This window comes from Trifolium pratense, linkage group LG1, assembly GCF_020283565.1.
Source record: "Trifolium pratense cultivar HEN17-A07 linkage group LG1, ARS_RC_1.1, whole genome shotgun sequence".
NCBI classification, from domain to species: Eukaryota; Viridiplantae; Streptophyta; class Magnoliopsida; order Fabales; family Fabaceae; genus Trifolium; species Trifolium pratense.
Window position 1 is genome coordinate 22,870,454 of NC_060059.1, and position 16,484 is coordinate 22,886,937.

At 34.1% G+C, this 16,484-nt stretch overlaps 1 protein-coding gene across 1 annotated transcript; it reads right to left on the reverse strand.

The window, feature by feature from the left end:
• Positions 1 to 15,115: 15,115 nt before the first annotated feature.
• On the reverse strand, positions 15,116 to 16,150 carry LOC123890462 (protein SLOW GREEN 1, chloroplastic-like). Its single transcript, XM_045940071.1, has one exon. It carries the CDS (start codon positions 16,148 to 16,150, stop codon positions 15,116 to 15,118), a length of 1,035 nt encoding a protein of 344 aa, XP_045796027.1.
• Positions 16,151 to 16,484: the final 334 nt, after the last annotated feature.

Consider the following 16,484-nt stretch of genomic DNA (forward strand, 5'->3'; position numbering starts at 1 on the left):
CTAGTGCCCAAAATTGATTCTGCATGAAGCTGGTATTTGTAGCTTCTGCGGTAAACAAAATCAATTATGCTATTTTGTTGAAAATTTATTTTGCATAAAATCCTTGTATGTCAATTATACCCTTGTTATACGTGCCTTTGTTTTATTTCTTAGTCTTACACTTGTAACCGTGTCTTTCATTTTAACTTGATAAAAAATTTGCGTCTATATTTTTTTAATCACTGGAACCATGCTTCTATAATTCTATGAATTTTATTTTATTTGTTAAATTAATAACATATAGTCTAATAATTAAAAATTAATAACGTTTTATAGGAAACATTATGAAAAAGTTAAAATAAGAACAAAATTGAAATCAGTAACATAATACAAATTTAAATTAACCCACCAAAAAATATAAATTTAAATTAATAACGTTTTAAATTAATAACGTTTGAAGTGTTGTGATTTTTTATAATAATATTACATTATTATGTTAAGACCCTTTTGGTAATTTACACATTTAAAAGCGATTTTGATTTAAATTACCCAAACAACATCAAATGTTGAAAATCACTTTTAGAGAATGTATCCAAACATAAATCAATTCTATTCAACTCACTTTTTTAACTAAAATCAATTCTGTCAAACTCAATTCTATCAGAATCAATTATTTTCACCGCAAAACCAAACACATAAAAAAATAGAGAGATGCAGCATTCGGGTGGATATATAAACAAAATTTGAAACTTGAGATATGAGCAGGGACGGACATAAGGGGGCAAGTAGGGGTTGGGGGCCCCCCTCTTGTCGTATTTTTTTTCATATACTTGTTCTTGATACATATATACACATAAATTAATATTTGAGAGATGTGTTTAAAGATTAGTAACTACCGTTTAGTGCAAAACATGTACGCACAACATAGTAATCGTAACAATTTACTTTAAAATATTTTGATAATATATATTATACACTACTAAAGTCCAAATTCAATTAAGTTAGTTCTGATTGTTTGCTACAAGTGTATGATTGTGAAAAATAGGTTGAGAAACAAGATAGAAAATGAATTTCAAACTAATTATGTGATTACTTACACCGAGAGAAGAATTGCTAAAAAATTTAATACAAATTCAGTTGTTGATGAATTTTATGATATAAAGTAATGTCGTGTACAATTTAGATAAACAATGTGATGTATTTTTTATTTTCTATTGAGTATTTAAATACTATTATAATTATTATTTATTTAATATTTATTATTTAGTTATTCCGGCCCCCCGTTTTATAGATTCCTGGATCCGTCCCTGTATATGAGAGTAAAAAAATGTGAGTCCACCAACAATGAATTGATCTAAGTGGTAAATATTTTTGTTTCTTTAAGCATGTGGTCAGAGATTTGATTCATGGTTCATGCGTACCAAAAAAAAATTGATTGGTGGGAGAACTCATCTTAAGTACTGATATGGTTTTTTGTGTTTTTGTATTGCGGAATTTGGTGAGATATAAATTTAGGGAGAAAACTCTCCTCAAATATAGGGTTATATGAAGAATACTAAAGTTCTTGTTTTATTCATTATGCTTATGGCTCTATATATAGAGCTACATAAAAAACAAATCATATATTTTTAAAACAAAACTAATCCTATAATAAATTCTAAACAAATCTTAAATATTCTAAATAGAAATATAAATCATAAAACCTAATATTATCATATTTTAAATATAAATCTAAATAATATTTAAATCTAAGATCTTCAGAAGATATTTAGGCATATTATTCTCAACAAGTACCCCACATGTTCTCGACGAATTTAATTACATGTAATACTTACGAATATTTGTTCATTAGGGTACGTACCTAGTGTAGGAAAAACCTAAAAAATAAAGGTTCAATTAATTGATAATTAAAATTTTCGAAATAGAAATTCGAATATTATGCCAAATAATTGAAAGGTGTCACAATGATAACCTTCCAAGTTCCAATCCTTGCTTCTTAGACGAGAACAACGTGTCACAAGCTTACAACAAATATTATTAGAAAGACTGTTTCAAACAGTATTTTTAGAACTATTCTTAAGACCATCTCCAATAGTATAGTACCTATTAAGTACTCATGGTAGTTATTAGGTACTATCGTTGGAGCAATATTTATTTGAGTAGTACTAGTTCTACGATAAGCATTAATACCTATTTTGTTTTTGTGGGTCCAATTTATAATGATGTATAGTTATTGGTGAAATATGTTATTGGTAGGGCCTAATTAGAACTTTTTAAGAGATGTTTGGTTGGAGGGATTAAATACTTATTAGGTATTATTATTAAAATATTATAAATGAATGATGTGTACACGTGAGGTCCATGTTAAGTACTCAAAAATGAGTATCTCCATTGTGGATGTTCAAAGTACTTTTTTTAACGACACTATTCTTAAATAGTCGAGGGTAATAATAGTGAGGGCGCATTCCCAAATATGGCAAATTTATCGAAGTAATTTTTAGCTTATAATTTATAGTTTATATGACAAAATAATCTCTTTGATAAATGTTTTTTAGAAAGAGTTTATAGTTTATTTTATTAGTTTATGACTTATTTTTTAAACGCTATTTCAAGCAGTTTATGAGCTTATAACTTATTATTTTTTCTTCCAAATTTCTTCCTACCATTTTAATTGAAAAAAAATTAGATATTAGTTAAACATGTCTTTTTTATGTCATTTCATATTTATAAGTTAGTTCAACCGCTAAATTTATCAAACACTACAAATTCAACCAACTTATTCGCCATAAGATAAATACCACCTCTTGTCTTTTATAAGAGACAACTGAGTAAAAAAAAAAGAAGTTAAAGTATCCAATTCATAATATACTCCCTCCATCCCAATTTATAAGCAAAAAAAAACATTTTTTATTGTCCTTAATTTTAAGCAAAAATGACCAACTTTTATCATTTTTAAGATTGACTTTTATTTATTCTCATGAAATTAAATTTACATTTAATTTACTATTTTGGTACGAAAATTGACCAAGAGGAGTTGAAAATCAACACAAGTGACATTCAAAGGGAAGTTAATGGCGTGGGGACTGTTTGGAATCCTCATCAAGGGCTGAGTTTAATTACTTGGTTATTTTAAGCATTTTCATCAATTAAGACAAATAAAATTCAGCCATTTAAAGCCTTTCCAAGATGGTTACAAAAGAAGCATAAATGGGACACTCAAGGCCTTAAATAGGCGTGTGACTAATCATGGAAAAGGAGTATCATGAGCTGATTGCATTAAGTCATTTTATTTCTAGTTAATTGCATTTTTATTACTAGTTTTATTGTGTTTAATTAGGCCTTACTGTTTTTTCGGCCATATATGCATGTAATTTGATCATTTGCAATCATTCAATAAACAAGAACATTTCAGTCCAATTAGAAATTGTGTCTACAATTTTCGCCTGATTATTTGCAAGCGTCGCCTTGAAAATAGTCCGATTAGCTCAATTGGTGTTGAGTGCTAATCTCGTGTTAGGCTATTGGTGTAGTTTAACATTGCTTATTTCCTTGCTGTTTTCGCTAAAACCCAACAAACAAACACCTAAAACACTTAATAGAATTCGACTAATAAGGGTGGTACCTAGTACCTTCGTTATTGGTTGTTTGCTTCCGTTACCACACCCTGATTCGTATCATTAGTGGCATCAGAGCACGGTTCTGATTCCGTGTTACGTGACAACAATGGATTTCAACAGTGATGATTTCATGGACAAATTGCGTGAAGCCTTAAGGAACGTTGACATGAGAGATGAACGATGGAGGCCTAGAAGGGGTGAACCACGTCCAAACGTGGATGAGTTCAAAATCACCGAACTACCTGAATTTAATGGTAGTGCAGACCCGGAGGTTTATTTAGAATGGGAGCGCAAGATTGATAGAATGTTTGATTTCAAGGATCTTGATGATGAGAAACGTTGCAAATATGCGATTCTGAAACTTAGCAAAAGTGCATCGTTGTGGTATGAGGGTTTGAAGGCTAGAAGGACACGAGATGGGAAGGAGAAAATCCACTCTTGGGAGTCCTTGAAGAGGAAGTTGCGCAAAAGATATGTACCATCAAACCACCGACTGAATTTGTATAAAAAGATTGCAGATTTGGTGCAAGGAAAAATGAGTGTCACTGAATACATTGATGAGTTTGAGAACCTATGCCTAATGGGTGAAGTGGAGGAAAATGAAGAGCAAAGAATGAGCCGTTTCCTTCGTGGGCTGAATAAGAACATAGCTTTTGCTGTTGAGCTATGTAATTACACAGATTTCACCACTTTGTGCACCTTGTGTTTGAAGATTGAAAATCAAAACAAGAGTAGATATAATGCTGGGAGTTCTAGTGGTTGGTCCAAGGGAGGTGTGTCGGGTAGTGCAAATCCAGCCCCTAACACTAAACCAATGGTGAATCAACCGAAACAAAGTGAGGCCGCTCCTAAACAACCCATTGCCACGGCCAAGGAGACTAATCTATCAAAGGTTAGGTGTTTCAAGTGTCAAGGCTTTGGACACTTTGCTAGGGCTTGTCCTAATCAACGAGTTGTGACCCTCCGAGAAGCAATTAGCATGCGTGATGAGTTGATGAAGGAAGAAGAAGAATCTGGTGGCAATATTGAAAGTGATGGAGTTGAAATTGTTGAAGATGATGATGATGAGGTAGAAGTATATGGACCTCCCATATATGATACCTTGATGCTAAGAACTTTGCAAGTCAAGGCTGTACCCGTGGAAGGAGATCAAAGAAATCAAATCTTCTACACTAAGGGTCAAGTGAAAGATAAGTGGTGTAGTATCATTGTGGATGGAGGTAGTTGTACCAATGCGGCTTCAACTGAAATGGTGTCTAAATTAGGATTGCTCACAACAAAACATCCTAAGCCTTATGCGCTACATTGGTTGGACAATGGAAGTAGCATAAATGTTACAAGGCAGACGCGTGTGGGACTAACCATGGGATCTTATGTTGATGAAATCTTGTGTGATGTGGTACCTATGGATGCAAGTCACATACTTTTGGGACGCCCTTGGCAATTTGATAGGGATGTCACGCATAGAGGAAGGTCCAATGAGCATGAATTGAACTTCAATGGCAAGAGGATTGTGTTGAAACCAATGGCATCAAATGAAGTCCGTTCCATGATTACAAAAAGAGGTAAAAAGCCTAGCCTCACTATGTTTGCTACTGAAAATGAAGTGAAGGATGCTATTGATAATGGTGAATTAGTCTACATGTTGGTTGCAAAGAATGCTAAGCAAGACGATGTAGAGACTCCTCTTAAACAACAATTGGAGGCTGTTTTGGGTGAGTATGAAGATGTGTTTCCAAGTGAACTACCAAATGGTTTGCCACCTATCCGTGGGATTGAGCATCAAATTGATCTAATTCCGGGAGTTCCATTACCAAACAAGGCTGCATATAGGTGTAATCCAGAGGAGACAAAGGAGTTGCAACGGCAAATTGAAGAATTGATAAGCATGGGTTATGTGCGTGAATCAATGAGCCCATGTGCTGTTCCGACATTGTTGGTTCCTAAGAAGGATGGATCATGGAGAATGTGTATTGATAGTAGGGCGGTGAACAACATAACCATCAAATATCGTTTTCCCATTCCAAGACTAGATGATATGCTTGATGAGTTACATGGATCGGTTATCTTCTCAAAAATTGATCTAAGGAGTGGATATCACCAAATCAGAATGCGTGAAGGTGATGAATGGAAGACGGCATTCAAGACTAAGCATGGTCTATATGAATGGCTAGTTATGCCATTTGGGCTCACAAATGCACCTAGCACCTTTATGAGGCTCATGAACGAAGTACTCAAGCCTTTTTTGGGTAAGTTTGTTGTTGTTTATCTTGATGACATATTGGTGTATAGCAAATCTATTGAGGAGCATTTCACTCATTTGAAACAAATCTTTGAGACCCTAAGAGCACAAAAACTATATGGGAAGAAGGAAAAGTGTGATTTCTTGGTTGAAAGTGTGGTGTTTCTTGGATATGTGGTGTCTAAAGATGGAGTATCCGTTGATCAAACAAAAGTGGATGCTATCAAGACTTGGCCGAGCCCTACAACAGTTTCGGAGGTGAGATCTTTCCTTGGTCTTGCATCATTTTATCGGCGCTTTATCCAGAATTTTAGCACTATAGCAAGTCCTATGACCGAATGTTTGAAGAAGGGTGCGTTTGGGTGGAATGAACAAGCACAAAAGGCTTTTGAATTGATCAAGTTAAAGCTTTGTGAAACTCCTGTTTTAGCTTTACCCGATTTCACTCAACCATTTGAAGTTGAATGTGATGCTAGTGGAGTTGGCATTGGGGCTGTTTTGATACAAAACAAAAGGCCTATAGCTTATTTCTCGGAGAAATTGGGAGGAGCCAGATTGAACTATTGCACCTATGACAAAGAGTTCTATGCCATTGTGAGAGCTCTTGATCATTGGAATCATTATTTGCGTTCTAATCACTTTATATTACATTCAGATCATGAGTCTTTGAAGTATATCAATGGGCAACAAAAGTTGAGTCCAAGGCATGCTAAATGGGTTGAATTTCTTCAATCTTTTAATTTCTCTTCAAAATACAAAGATGGTAAGAGTAATGTGGTGGCTGATGCACTTTCAAGGAGGTATGCTTTAATTTCAATTCTTGAAACTCGCTTACTTGGTTTTGAGACTTTGAAAGATTATTATAAAGAAGATGTGGATTTTGGTGAAATATACTCTAATTGTGAGAATGGAGCATTTGGAAAATACATAGTGCAGGATGGATTTTTATTCAAGGAGAATCGGCTTTGCATCCCAAGGCATTCAATTCGTGAGTTACTAGTTCGTGAAGCTCATGGTGGAGGTTTGGCTGGTCATTTTGGCATTACAAAGACCTTGGAGATTTTAAAAGAACACTTTCATTGGCCAAAGATGTTAGGAGATGTGCAAAAAGTAATTAGCAAGTGTGTTACTTGTCATATGGCAAAGAGTTCTTTCAAACCAGGGGCGTATACTCCCTTGCCAACGCCTAGTGGTCCTTGGATGGATGTGAGCATGGATTTCATTGTGGCTTTGCCCCGTACACAGCGAGGTAAAGATGCTATTATGGTTGTTATTGATAGGTTTTCAAAGATGGCACATTTTGTAGCTTGTCACAAAACAGATGATGCTAGTAATGTTGCTGATTTGTACTTTCGTGAGATTGTGCGTTTACATGGAGTTCCTAAAACTATTGTTTCCGATCGTGATTCAAAGTTTTTGAGTTATTTTTGGAACACATTATGGAGGAAATTAGGTACAAAGTTGCTGTTTAGTACTTCCCATCACCCTCAAACCGATGGACAAACCGAGGTGACTAATAGAACTCTTGGTACTTTGCTGCGTGGTTTGGTTAGTAAAACTCAAAAGGATTGGGACTTGAAGCTAGCTCATGCTGAATTTGCCTACAACCGGTCCCCTACATATGCTACTAATCATTCTCCTTTTGAAGTTGCTTATGGTGTGAATCCTTACTTGCCATTGGATTTGATAGTTATGCCAAAAGAGGAGTTAGTTCATCCAGATGCCGAGGCCAAACTCAAAGCAATGATCAAGCTACATAAGCAAGTGCAAGAAAGAATCAAGGCCGTGAATGAAGTTTACAAGCAAAGGTCCAAGAATAAGACGCCTAAGTTATTCAATGAAGGTGATCTTGTGTGGGTCCATTTGAGAAAAGAAAGATTCCCAAGCAAGAGAAAGAATAAGCTCATGCCTAGAGCTGATGGTCCTTTCAAAGTTATATCAAAGATCAATGACAATGCATACAAGATTGATTTGCCCGGAGAATATGGAGTACATGCTACTTTCAATGTTGGAGATCTCTCACCGTATTTAGATGATGATGGTATTCAAGAATTGAGGTCAATTCCTTTCAAAGGGGGAGGGGATGGTACGAAAATTGACCAAGAGGAGTTGAAAATCAACACAAGTGACATTCAAAGGGAAGTTAATGGCGTGGGGACTGTTTGGAATCCTCATCAAGGGCTGAGTTTAATTACTTGGTTATTTTAAGCATTTTCATCAATTAAGACAAATAAAATTCAGCCATTTAAAGCCTTTCCAAGATGGTTACAAAAGAAGCATAAATGGGACACTCAAGGCCTTAAATAGGCGTGTGACTAATCATGGAAAAGGAGTATCATGAGCTGATTGCATTAAGTCATTTTATTTCTAGTTAATTGCATTTTTATTACTAGTTTTATTGTGTTTAATTAGGCCTTACTGTTTTTTCGGCCATATATGCATGTAATTTGATCATTTGCAATCATTCAATAAACAAGAACATTTCAGTCCAATTAGAAATTGTGTCTACAATTTTCGCCTGATTATTTGCAAGCGTCGCCTTGAAAATAGTCCGATTAGCTCAATTGGTGTTGAGTGCTAATCTCGTGTTAGGCTATTGGTGTAGTTTAACATTGCTTATTTCCTTGCTGTTTTCGCTAAAACCCAACAAACAAACACCTAAAACACTTAATAGAATTCGACTAATAAGGGTGGTACCTAGTACCTTCGTTATTGGTTGTTTGCTTCCGTTACCACACCCTGATTCGTATCATATTTTTTCCCCATTATCACTAACCAATAAAAATTATTTTTACATCTTTCATGTAACTTATTTCAAAGAAAAATAAAAAGTTATACTTTAAATTATTTTATGTTACTTTTTATAATAAATGTAATTTTTTTATTATTAATGTTTATAATTTGGGACGGAGGGAGAAGTAATTTAATTGTCTCCTATAAAAAAATAAATTGGAGGAATTGATTTTTAAGGATAAATAGTGTTGAACTCATATTTTAGGTTTCAAAAAGTATGTGAAAAAGATAATCACGGTACCTTACAAATGTAAATAAGTTCACAACCTTTTAGCATGGTTCAAATGTCACACTTTGGTATTGAGAAAAGGACAAAAGTGCCTATTGTGACGACCTTTTGCTATCCAGCAAGGGGACAAAAGCGCTGGTTTTTGATTGCTCAAAGGGCTAGAAAACAAAATATTTGCAATAGATATGTTTGATTTTCTCTTACTAACTGTATTTGATTTGATTTTGGTAAAAATATATATCATATAGATGAGACTCAATACGGCATGAGTTATCAAGACAAAGCGTTTAAATGTGATTACAAACTCAAATTTTTTGGCTCCAACACATTATATTAAGAAATTGTTTTTTATTAAGGTTCATACTAATCAACAAATATGCCATTACCAGGTCGAATTTGTTAGTCTAATTGTATTGACTTGCACACCAAGAAAGGACGAGAGAATGAAATCTAGAGAGAAAAGAAAGTTTTTAATTTTGTGAACTTGTGTATTGAACTGAGTAATTCACAAAGGATACGAGGTCACTTATTTATAGTCCAACTAACAACTTGTTGAACAAGTAAAAACTAGTAACTAACTCACTGGTTAGTTATTAACTGACTACTAATAACTACTCCCTCCGTCTCAAAATGAGTGAACCATTTTAACTAACTTGTGTATTTTTTATCACATTTTTTTACTAATAAATAAAAACAAATATTAGCATATAAAATGTTGTCGGATTTATGTCGATGAATATTTTCAAAATATCATATTTTTGTAATTTTTACTATTATACAATTAAAAATATTAATCGTCAAAGTTGTGCATTGACATGCGTAACGCAGTCAACTGACTCACTCATTGTGGAACGGAGAGAGTATATATAATTATAGTTTATTATGCAACAACAAATCAAACAAGGAGACCAAAGATGATACACTTAATTTATCCAAGAGTTTAGAGGATATAGATTTTCTACTCTGAAAGTTACACATTGTAATAGATTCCATTCGTTAATTTGAGAAGTTCAAATTTCAATTTGGTTTCACATAGTAAAACAATCACTACCATTTGCTTATAAAAAAAAAAAATAAATAAATAAAAAAAAATCACTACCATTTATTTTGATCGGACGACAGACATATGTGACTGTAACTGTGTAACACAGTTCAAGTGGAAAATCTCATTCCAAGTTTAGCCATGTAGACATCCCAAAGAAAATATAGATAATTTTTTAAATTGTCTCCTCATGTTACCGGAACCATACTTTGCAGTAATGTAATTTAATAATTTGAGCAATATATAGAAGACAGCAATAAGAAATTATAAAAGACATTTACTTTTTCCACCCTACCGGTTACTCGCGCGTCTTACAAGTTTTTCATTTTACCCTTCCGCTACATAAGTAGCGGACGTGTAAAGAATGAGTAGTTTTTGAGTCAAAAGCACCCTACCAAAATTTTTATAACATCCGCTACTTAAGTAGCGGACGTTATAAAAATCTTGGTAAGGTGTGGGAACTCAACTGGTTCAAAAACTAAAAAATTTTAACATGTCCGTCACTTAAATGCCGAACAGTATTCTATGACCTAAGTAGCAGACATGGGTAGTATGGTAATTTCATAAGACCCACCCCAAAATCAGTAGAGTGACAAAAGTAAAACTCATTATAAAAAAATATTCTAAAAATAGCTACTTTAGCTTCTGAATGTTGATAATTTCCAATAATCATATTTTACGCATTTTGAAGTTTAGCATTTATAAGTTGATGTTTTCTCTCCCGACCCCCCTCATTTTTTTTCTACCCCCAAAAAACCAATTTTGCCCCTTGCGGTTTCAAATATTTTTGCCAAAAAACTTCGGTTCGTATTCACCGAAGCCAAATATTAGATCATTTCGGTAACTGCAAACCGAACATTAGCGTTTTCGGTACACAAAAAACGAACGTCAGCTTGTTTGGTACCTGCGAACCGAAATGTCCTAGATTACGGTACGTTGGTCGCTGGAATTAGGCCATTTTCGGTAGAAGTTTACCGAAATAATTGTTTCGGTACCTGCGAACCGAAATGTCCCAGATTTCGGTAAGTGGTTACCGAAATTTATCAGCATGTCAGCTTATTTCGGTTCTTATAAACCGCGGTACCCCCCAAGGGCAAAAACGGAAATTCAGGGAGTAGAAAAGAATTGAGGGGGGTTAGGAGAGAGAACATCTTATAAGTTAACTCTTGAAAGGTAAATTAAATTCTAAAAATAAACAGGAAAAATAAATATAATTTTCTTTAGAAATTTAAGGTGCAAATAGGAAATATTGAAGGTGCAAATAGGAAATATTGAAGGTGCAAATAGCAAATATTGAAGGTGCAAATAGCAAAACTATAATCCTTCAATTGATTTAAAGAGAACACCGGCTATAAAGTAGATGGAATTGAGTGTATCTATAAAGTAGAAGTAGGAAAAATAAAATATGATAAGTTTTTTTTTCTTTTTAAAGGCAAATATATTAAGCAGCTATAAAAAATTCGGAAAACCTTTTCCGAATTTTTCTGCCCGAAAAGAGAAATGCACGGAGTGGGTAGAGAATTTTTCCGGCTAGTTGCTACAATGAAATTGTCTAAAACTAAACACCAAGGTCTTCCAACATCTAACACAGCCCAACAAAACAAACCCCCCAATTACACAACCATCCTCACCATAATGAAATAACACAACATGTAGACAATACTAAGTTCTTCCAACATCTATACTAATTCTACATAACCACACAAAGGCAAGCAACCTGGAACCTTGCTTTCAGCCAAAACTCTGAGAAGATAGAGGATTAAAACAGCTCCTGAAACGATGACAATATTATTAATCATTAAGGAGTTCTAGAGAAAAGAAGCAAATTTAAATACATCATGCATAGCAATATACTTATCAGAGAGTGGTGATTTCCCTTTGAAGTCATTCTCACAGGTAGTAGCTTCAATTGTAGCATCATTTGCCCCATCTTCAGCAAATTTAGGATCCCCTTGCTTCAAAGCTGAAACATATTTTGGCACACCAGCTACCAAAATTGCTCTGTATCGATCATCACATGAATTTAAAGCTTCCTTTTGATTAGGTTGATGTCTCTCCTTAATTCTGTTTTAATAAATGCAACCAAAATATACCATTTTTTCTAGCTTTACTTCTGTTTTATTATACTATTAATATTAATATACAACACACATAGAGTTTGGTTCTTTAAGGTACCAAGTTCTAACCTATTTGTCAAAAACTACCATAAATTTCAAATCAATCAAGAATTATGCTACCATAAAGCTCTAATCAATTAAGAATTATCAGACATTCTCAAAAGCCAAAACATATAAAAGATAGATATTTACCCCAATACTCCGTATCACCCATAAGCTTCAGCCATCAATAGTCCTACCCCACTTTTGTTTAATGCTAGAGATTCTTCAAATATGATGCTTGCATATCCTATTACAAATAGCAATGCCATGGCAAGATCCTGCAGTGAGAGATCACATATCGAGCTCCCAACTTTCAGAACAAAATAGAGCATATCTAGAGATATTTTGGCAAATGAATATACTTCACAGTGAAACTACCATAAGTGAAATAAGGTATTAGTCAACCTGATTAGCAGCAACACAAGAATGGTTAATTGCCACCGTCCCAGTTGCAGCTGAGGTAAATACCGCAACGACTTTGAGCAAATCAATCTTCGGCTGATAGTTGTCTTCAAAATCTTGTGAGCTTGTTTCATCAACTGAACATATAGAGGATCACAAGTTTCATATTATGATGTCAAGTCCTATTACTAAAATTAACCCCTTAGCATATGAAAGCAGACTCTGTAACATTCCAATAACAGTACTAATGCACATTTAACAAACTGAATCACCAAAATTAAGCCAAACACTACAGCCACTAATAAAAAAGACAACAATAAGCAGACAGACAATAAACAGAACAGCCAAGACCTTGCCTACCCAAGCACAAAACACCAACTATACACTACTATATCGCCTGATAAACAACATAAAACCAGGAAAAACACAGTCCAGCAGCCATAACTATTAAAGTGTTAATTTGTCTCAGTTGAACCAAATCAGCATGGCTCTTCTTTACTTCATCTGGTGGAATGAGAACTTGTATAATATCTTCCTAACAAACATTGAAGTGGCAGATCAACTTAATAAATCAGACATATGAAGACCATAAGATATTGAAGCACATAAAAAAGGTATCTTTACCTTAACATCTCGAATCAGCATCTTAATAAATCAACTTCATTTTTACCTCTTTGCACACTCCAAATGTCATCTTTACCTCTTATCAATGCCAACTTTGCCCTCAAATGAACTCATTTTTCAGCACATGGGAAGAGGACAAAAGACTTTTTTTTAAACCAAAAATGTCTCCCCTCCCCTAGTTTGAATCAATCAGACCCAAAATGCAGAACTAAATTATTGAATTTCTCAATACAATAAATTTAAACTTAAACTGCATAAATCAAAGGTTGAAAACTCAACTCAAATCAGTCAACATAGACAAAAGGGTTTACCTGATATCTACTCGACCAAATGATACATGTGCCGAAACATTCTTAGCAAGTTAGAGTTCCCATACATGTGCCGAAACATTCTTAGCAAGTTAGAGTTCCCAGATAGCAGAAAAGGTGCACTGAGTAGTGGGAATTTTTTTTCAAAACATCACTTCTTGCTGGAAAATTGTACTTGTTTATGCATAAATAGAAGAGATGTTCTACCCTTCAAGTATTAGAGAAAATGGCAGTTTAGTCCTTAGAAATTTGTTCATCACAGATCAAAAATCAGGAAGGGCAGATTAGGCATTTGTACAGCATATCTTTTTCTTAAGTTGTATAGTAGAAAGAATAGTAGATTAGATTAGATTAGATTAGATTAGATAGATAGATAGATAGATAGATAGATAGATAGATAGATAGATAGATAGATAGATAGATAGATAGATAGATAGATAGATAGATAGATAGATAGATAGATAGATAGATAGATAGATAGATAGATAGATAGATAGATAGATAGATAGATAGATAGATAGATAGATAGATAGATCAAAACAGGAACTGTGCACTTCAGTGGACACTCCAATAGTCATATGCAAATTGGAGTATGCAAATTTAAGGGAAAAGATGAGAAAAATCAAAACAGATCATTTAGTGAGCTTATGTTTGTAGGACATTTAACATATCTGAAATAAGGACAATCAAAATATACAGCATGGACCAGTTTAGATATATGTAACCTCAGTCGCAGCCACACTTTTTTTTTTTCTTCTTCTTCTTCAAGTTTTTACGAGTAATGTCATGTCCTGATGTTCTTGTTTGTGTCAATGCTTCATAGTATGTAACAATTCACAAGATAGATAAGTTAATATCCATCATTCAAAGTTAAGACAAAAAAGGCAGCATTAGAGTACCAAACCAATCCTGTTAAATAGCGGCTATAACACTATACTATAACGGAATTTGAAAAAATCACTATTTTTTTTGTGATACACTATTTAATGCAAAATGTTACAGTATTAAATAGCGGCTCTATAACACTGTCACAAAGCAGAATTTGAATGAATCGCTGTTTTTTGCATTATGCAATTAACAACACAGTACAAACATGAATTAGCATAATTGGCGGCCATGGAATTCAAATTCAAATTCAAATTCAAATTCAAATTTCAATGTAAATCCTAGTCACTTTCCATGGGGTTTCCTTTATGTCACTCTCCAACAAAACCACCCACAGTGTGTTAAAATATACTGATCAAATAAGAACTCAATTTCAACGGAATAACCATTTTCAAAATCTACATTCTTACTAAGCAGAAATTTTCCGGTAATTTAGATCATTATGATTATATCCTAAATTAATATCACTGTTGCGACCAATGCAATGCAGTCACACTTCAAACGATAGGAAGATCCATCATATAGAAGGAAATATAATTGGTGTTCCAATGGGAAATACTTACATGATACCTTGAAATTAGACTAATGATCCAATTCTATTTTACAACATAAAATAAAACTCTGTTCTAAAAACCACTCTATCAATATCCACCAAAAACTCGAGCTATAATTTCCGAACAATCGCATGAAGCAAGATAACCATCTAATATAGGACCATTCACATGAATTACAATCCAAATCATTTTACAAAATTAAAGCAAGGTATAGTAACACAACTTTTGCAAGAAAAACAAAACAAGGCGAGTGACAAAACCTCTATAGAGAAAAAGCATTCTCAAATACTTGCTTCTATTCCTCCCTTCTCTAGCTTCTTGGACAAAATCTTAGTATTATCCTCAAAATACTTTTTATAAGGATGATTCTCTGGAACAAGTTTCCTATACTCCTGAAACTGTTTCTCAGCTTCATCATTCTTTCTAAGCAGAGTATACACAACAGCTTGACACAAATAAGGTCTAAAATCACTCGGTTCTTCCTTCACAATTTGCTCATACACCTTCAATGCACCGGAGAAATCCTCTTCCATCACCTTCACCTGCGCAATCAAAAGCTTAAATTCCCTAGCTTCTGATTCCATCTTTTTCTCCTCAAAAAACTTCACCATCTCATCAACCTTCTTCAAAAAAACCTCCATTGGTTCTTCCAAGTTTGAAATTGCCATCAAAAGACCGCGATAAGCTACCAAGTTTAACGGATCTTGCTGCAAAGTAAGTTCAAACCCTTTCTTAGCCAATTTATGTTCACCATTGTGACTATGCAACTGCGATTTTAGTAATATCAAAGCTAAATCAACGGGTTCGAGTTCGATCAAACGGTCCACAACACGAATTGCCTCTTTGAGTTTGCGAGCTCTAACATTTTCCTCAACCAAAGACCGAAGAGCGTTTGCGTCGTTGGAATTTTCAATCGAAGTATCGCTTTCTATAATAGATAGATTTCCGGTTGCGGTGGCGGTGGTGGAAGAGTCCGCCGGCGGAGGAGGTAGGAGTGATGGTGTGACGGTGGTGGGATTTTGATGAACGCGGAACAAGAAGAAAAAGATAAGTGTTGCTGCGACATAGGCGGGTTCGAAGAGAGGTGAGTAAAAGGGGTTTAGGGTTCGGAGGAATTGGGAAAAAGCGTTTTGGGGTTTTTGAAAAGGGTTGTTGTTATTTTTTGGTGAGGATGAGGAAGAGGCTTTGATGGAGGGTAGTAATAAGGGTGAAGAAGAGAATTGGTGAGAAAGTAAAGAGGGAAAAGAGAATGATGTTTGCAATGAAGAATGGTGGTAAGTGAAAGAGAGGTGATGAGTTTTGGGGAGAGAATTCATGGCTAAAAGGTTGAAGAAATCAAGTAAACGATAATAATTCTTAAACCCCCCTGTTCTTGAACTTTTTCTTTTTTAAGCAACGATGTCGTTTGGACCTTCTGCTTAACGCTTTCATTGTGTTTTTTTTTTTATTACATTTTTTATAATAATAATAATAATAATACTACCAAAAAAAAAAAAATAATAATAATAATAATAATAAATAATAATAATTAAGGACACCATACGAACGATCAGAGTTCAAACTCTTTAATCAACTTACAACAAGTAATTGATATTTTGTTTTTTTAATGATAAATTGTTGAATTTTTTTTTTGTTTATAATCCTCGAGCT

Bases quoted from the DNA above. Each gene is read 5' to 3' on its own strand.
- LOC123890462 (XM_045940071.1), bottom strand. From the start codon at position 16,150: ATGAATTCTCTCCCCAAAACTCATCACCTCTCTTTCACTTACCACCAT.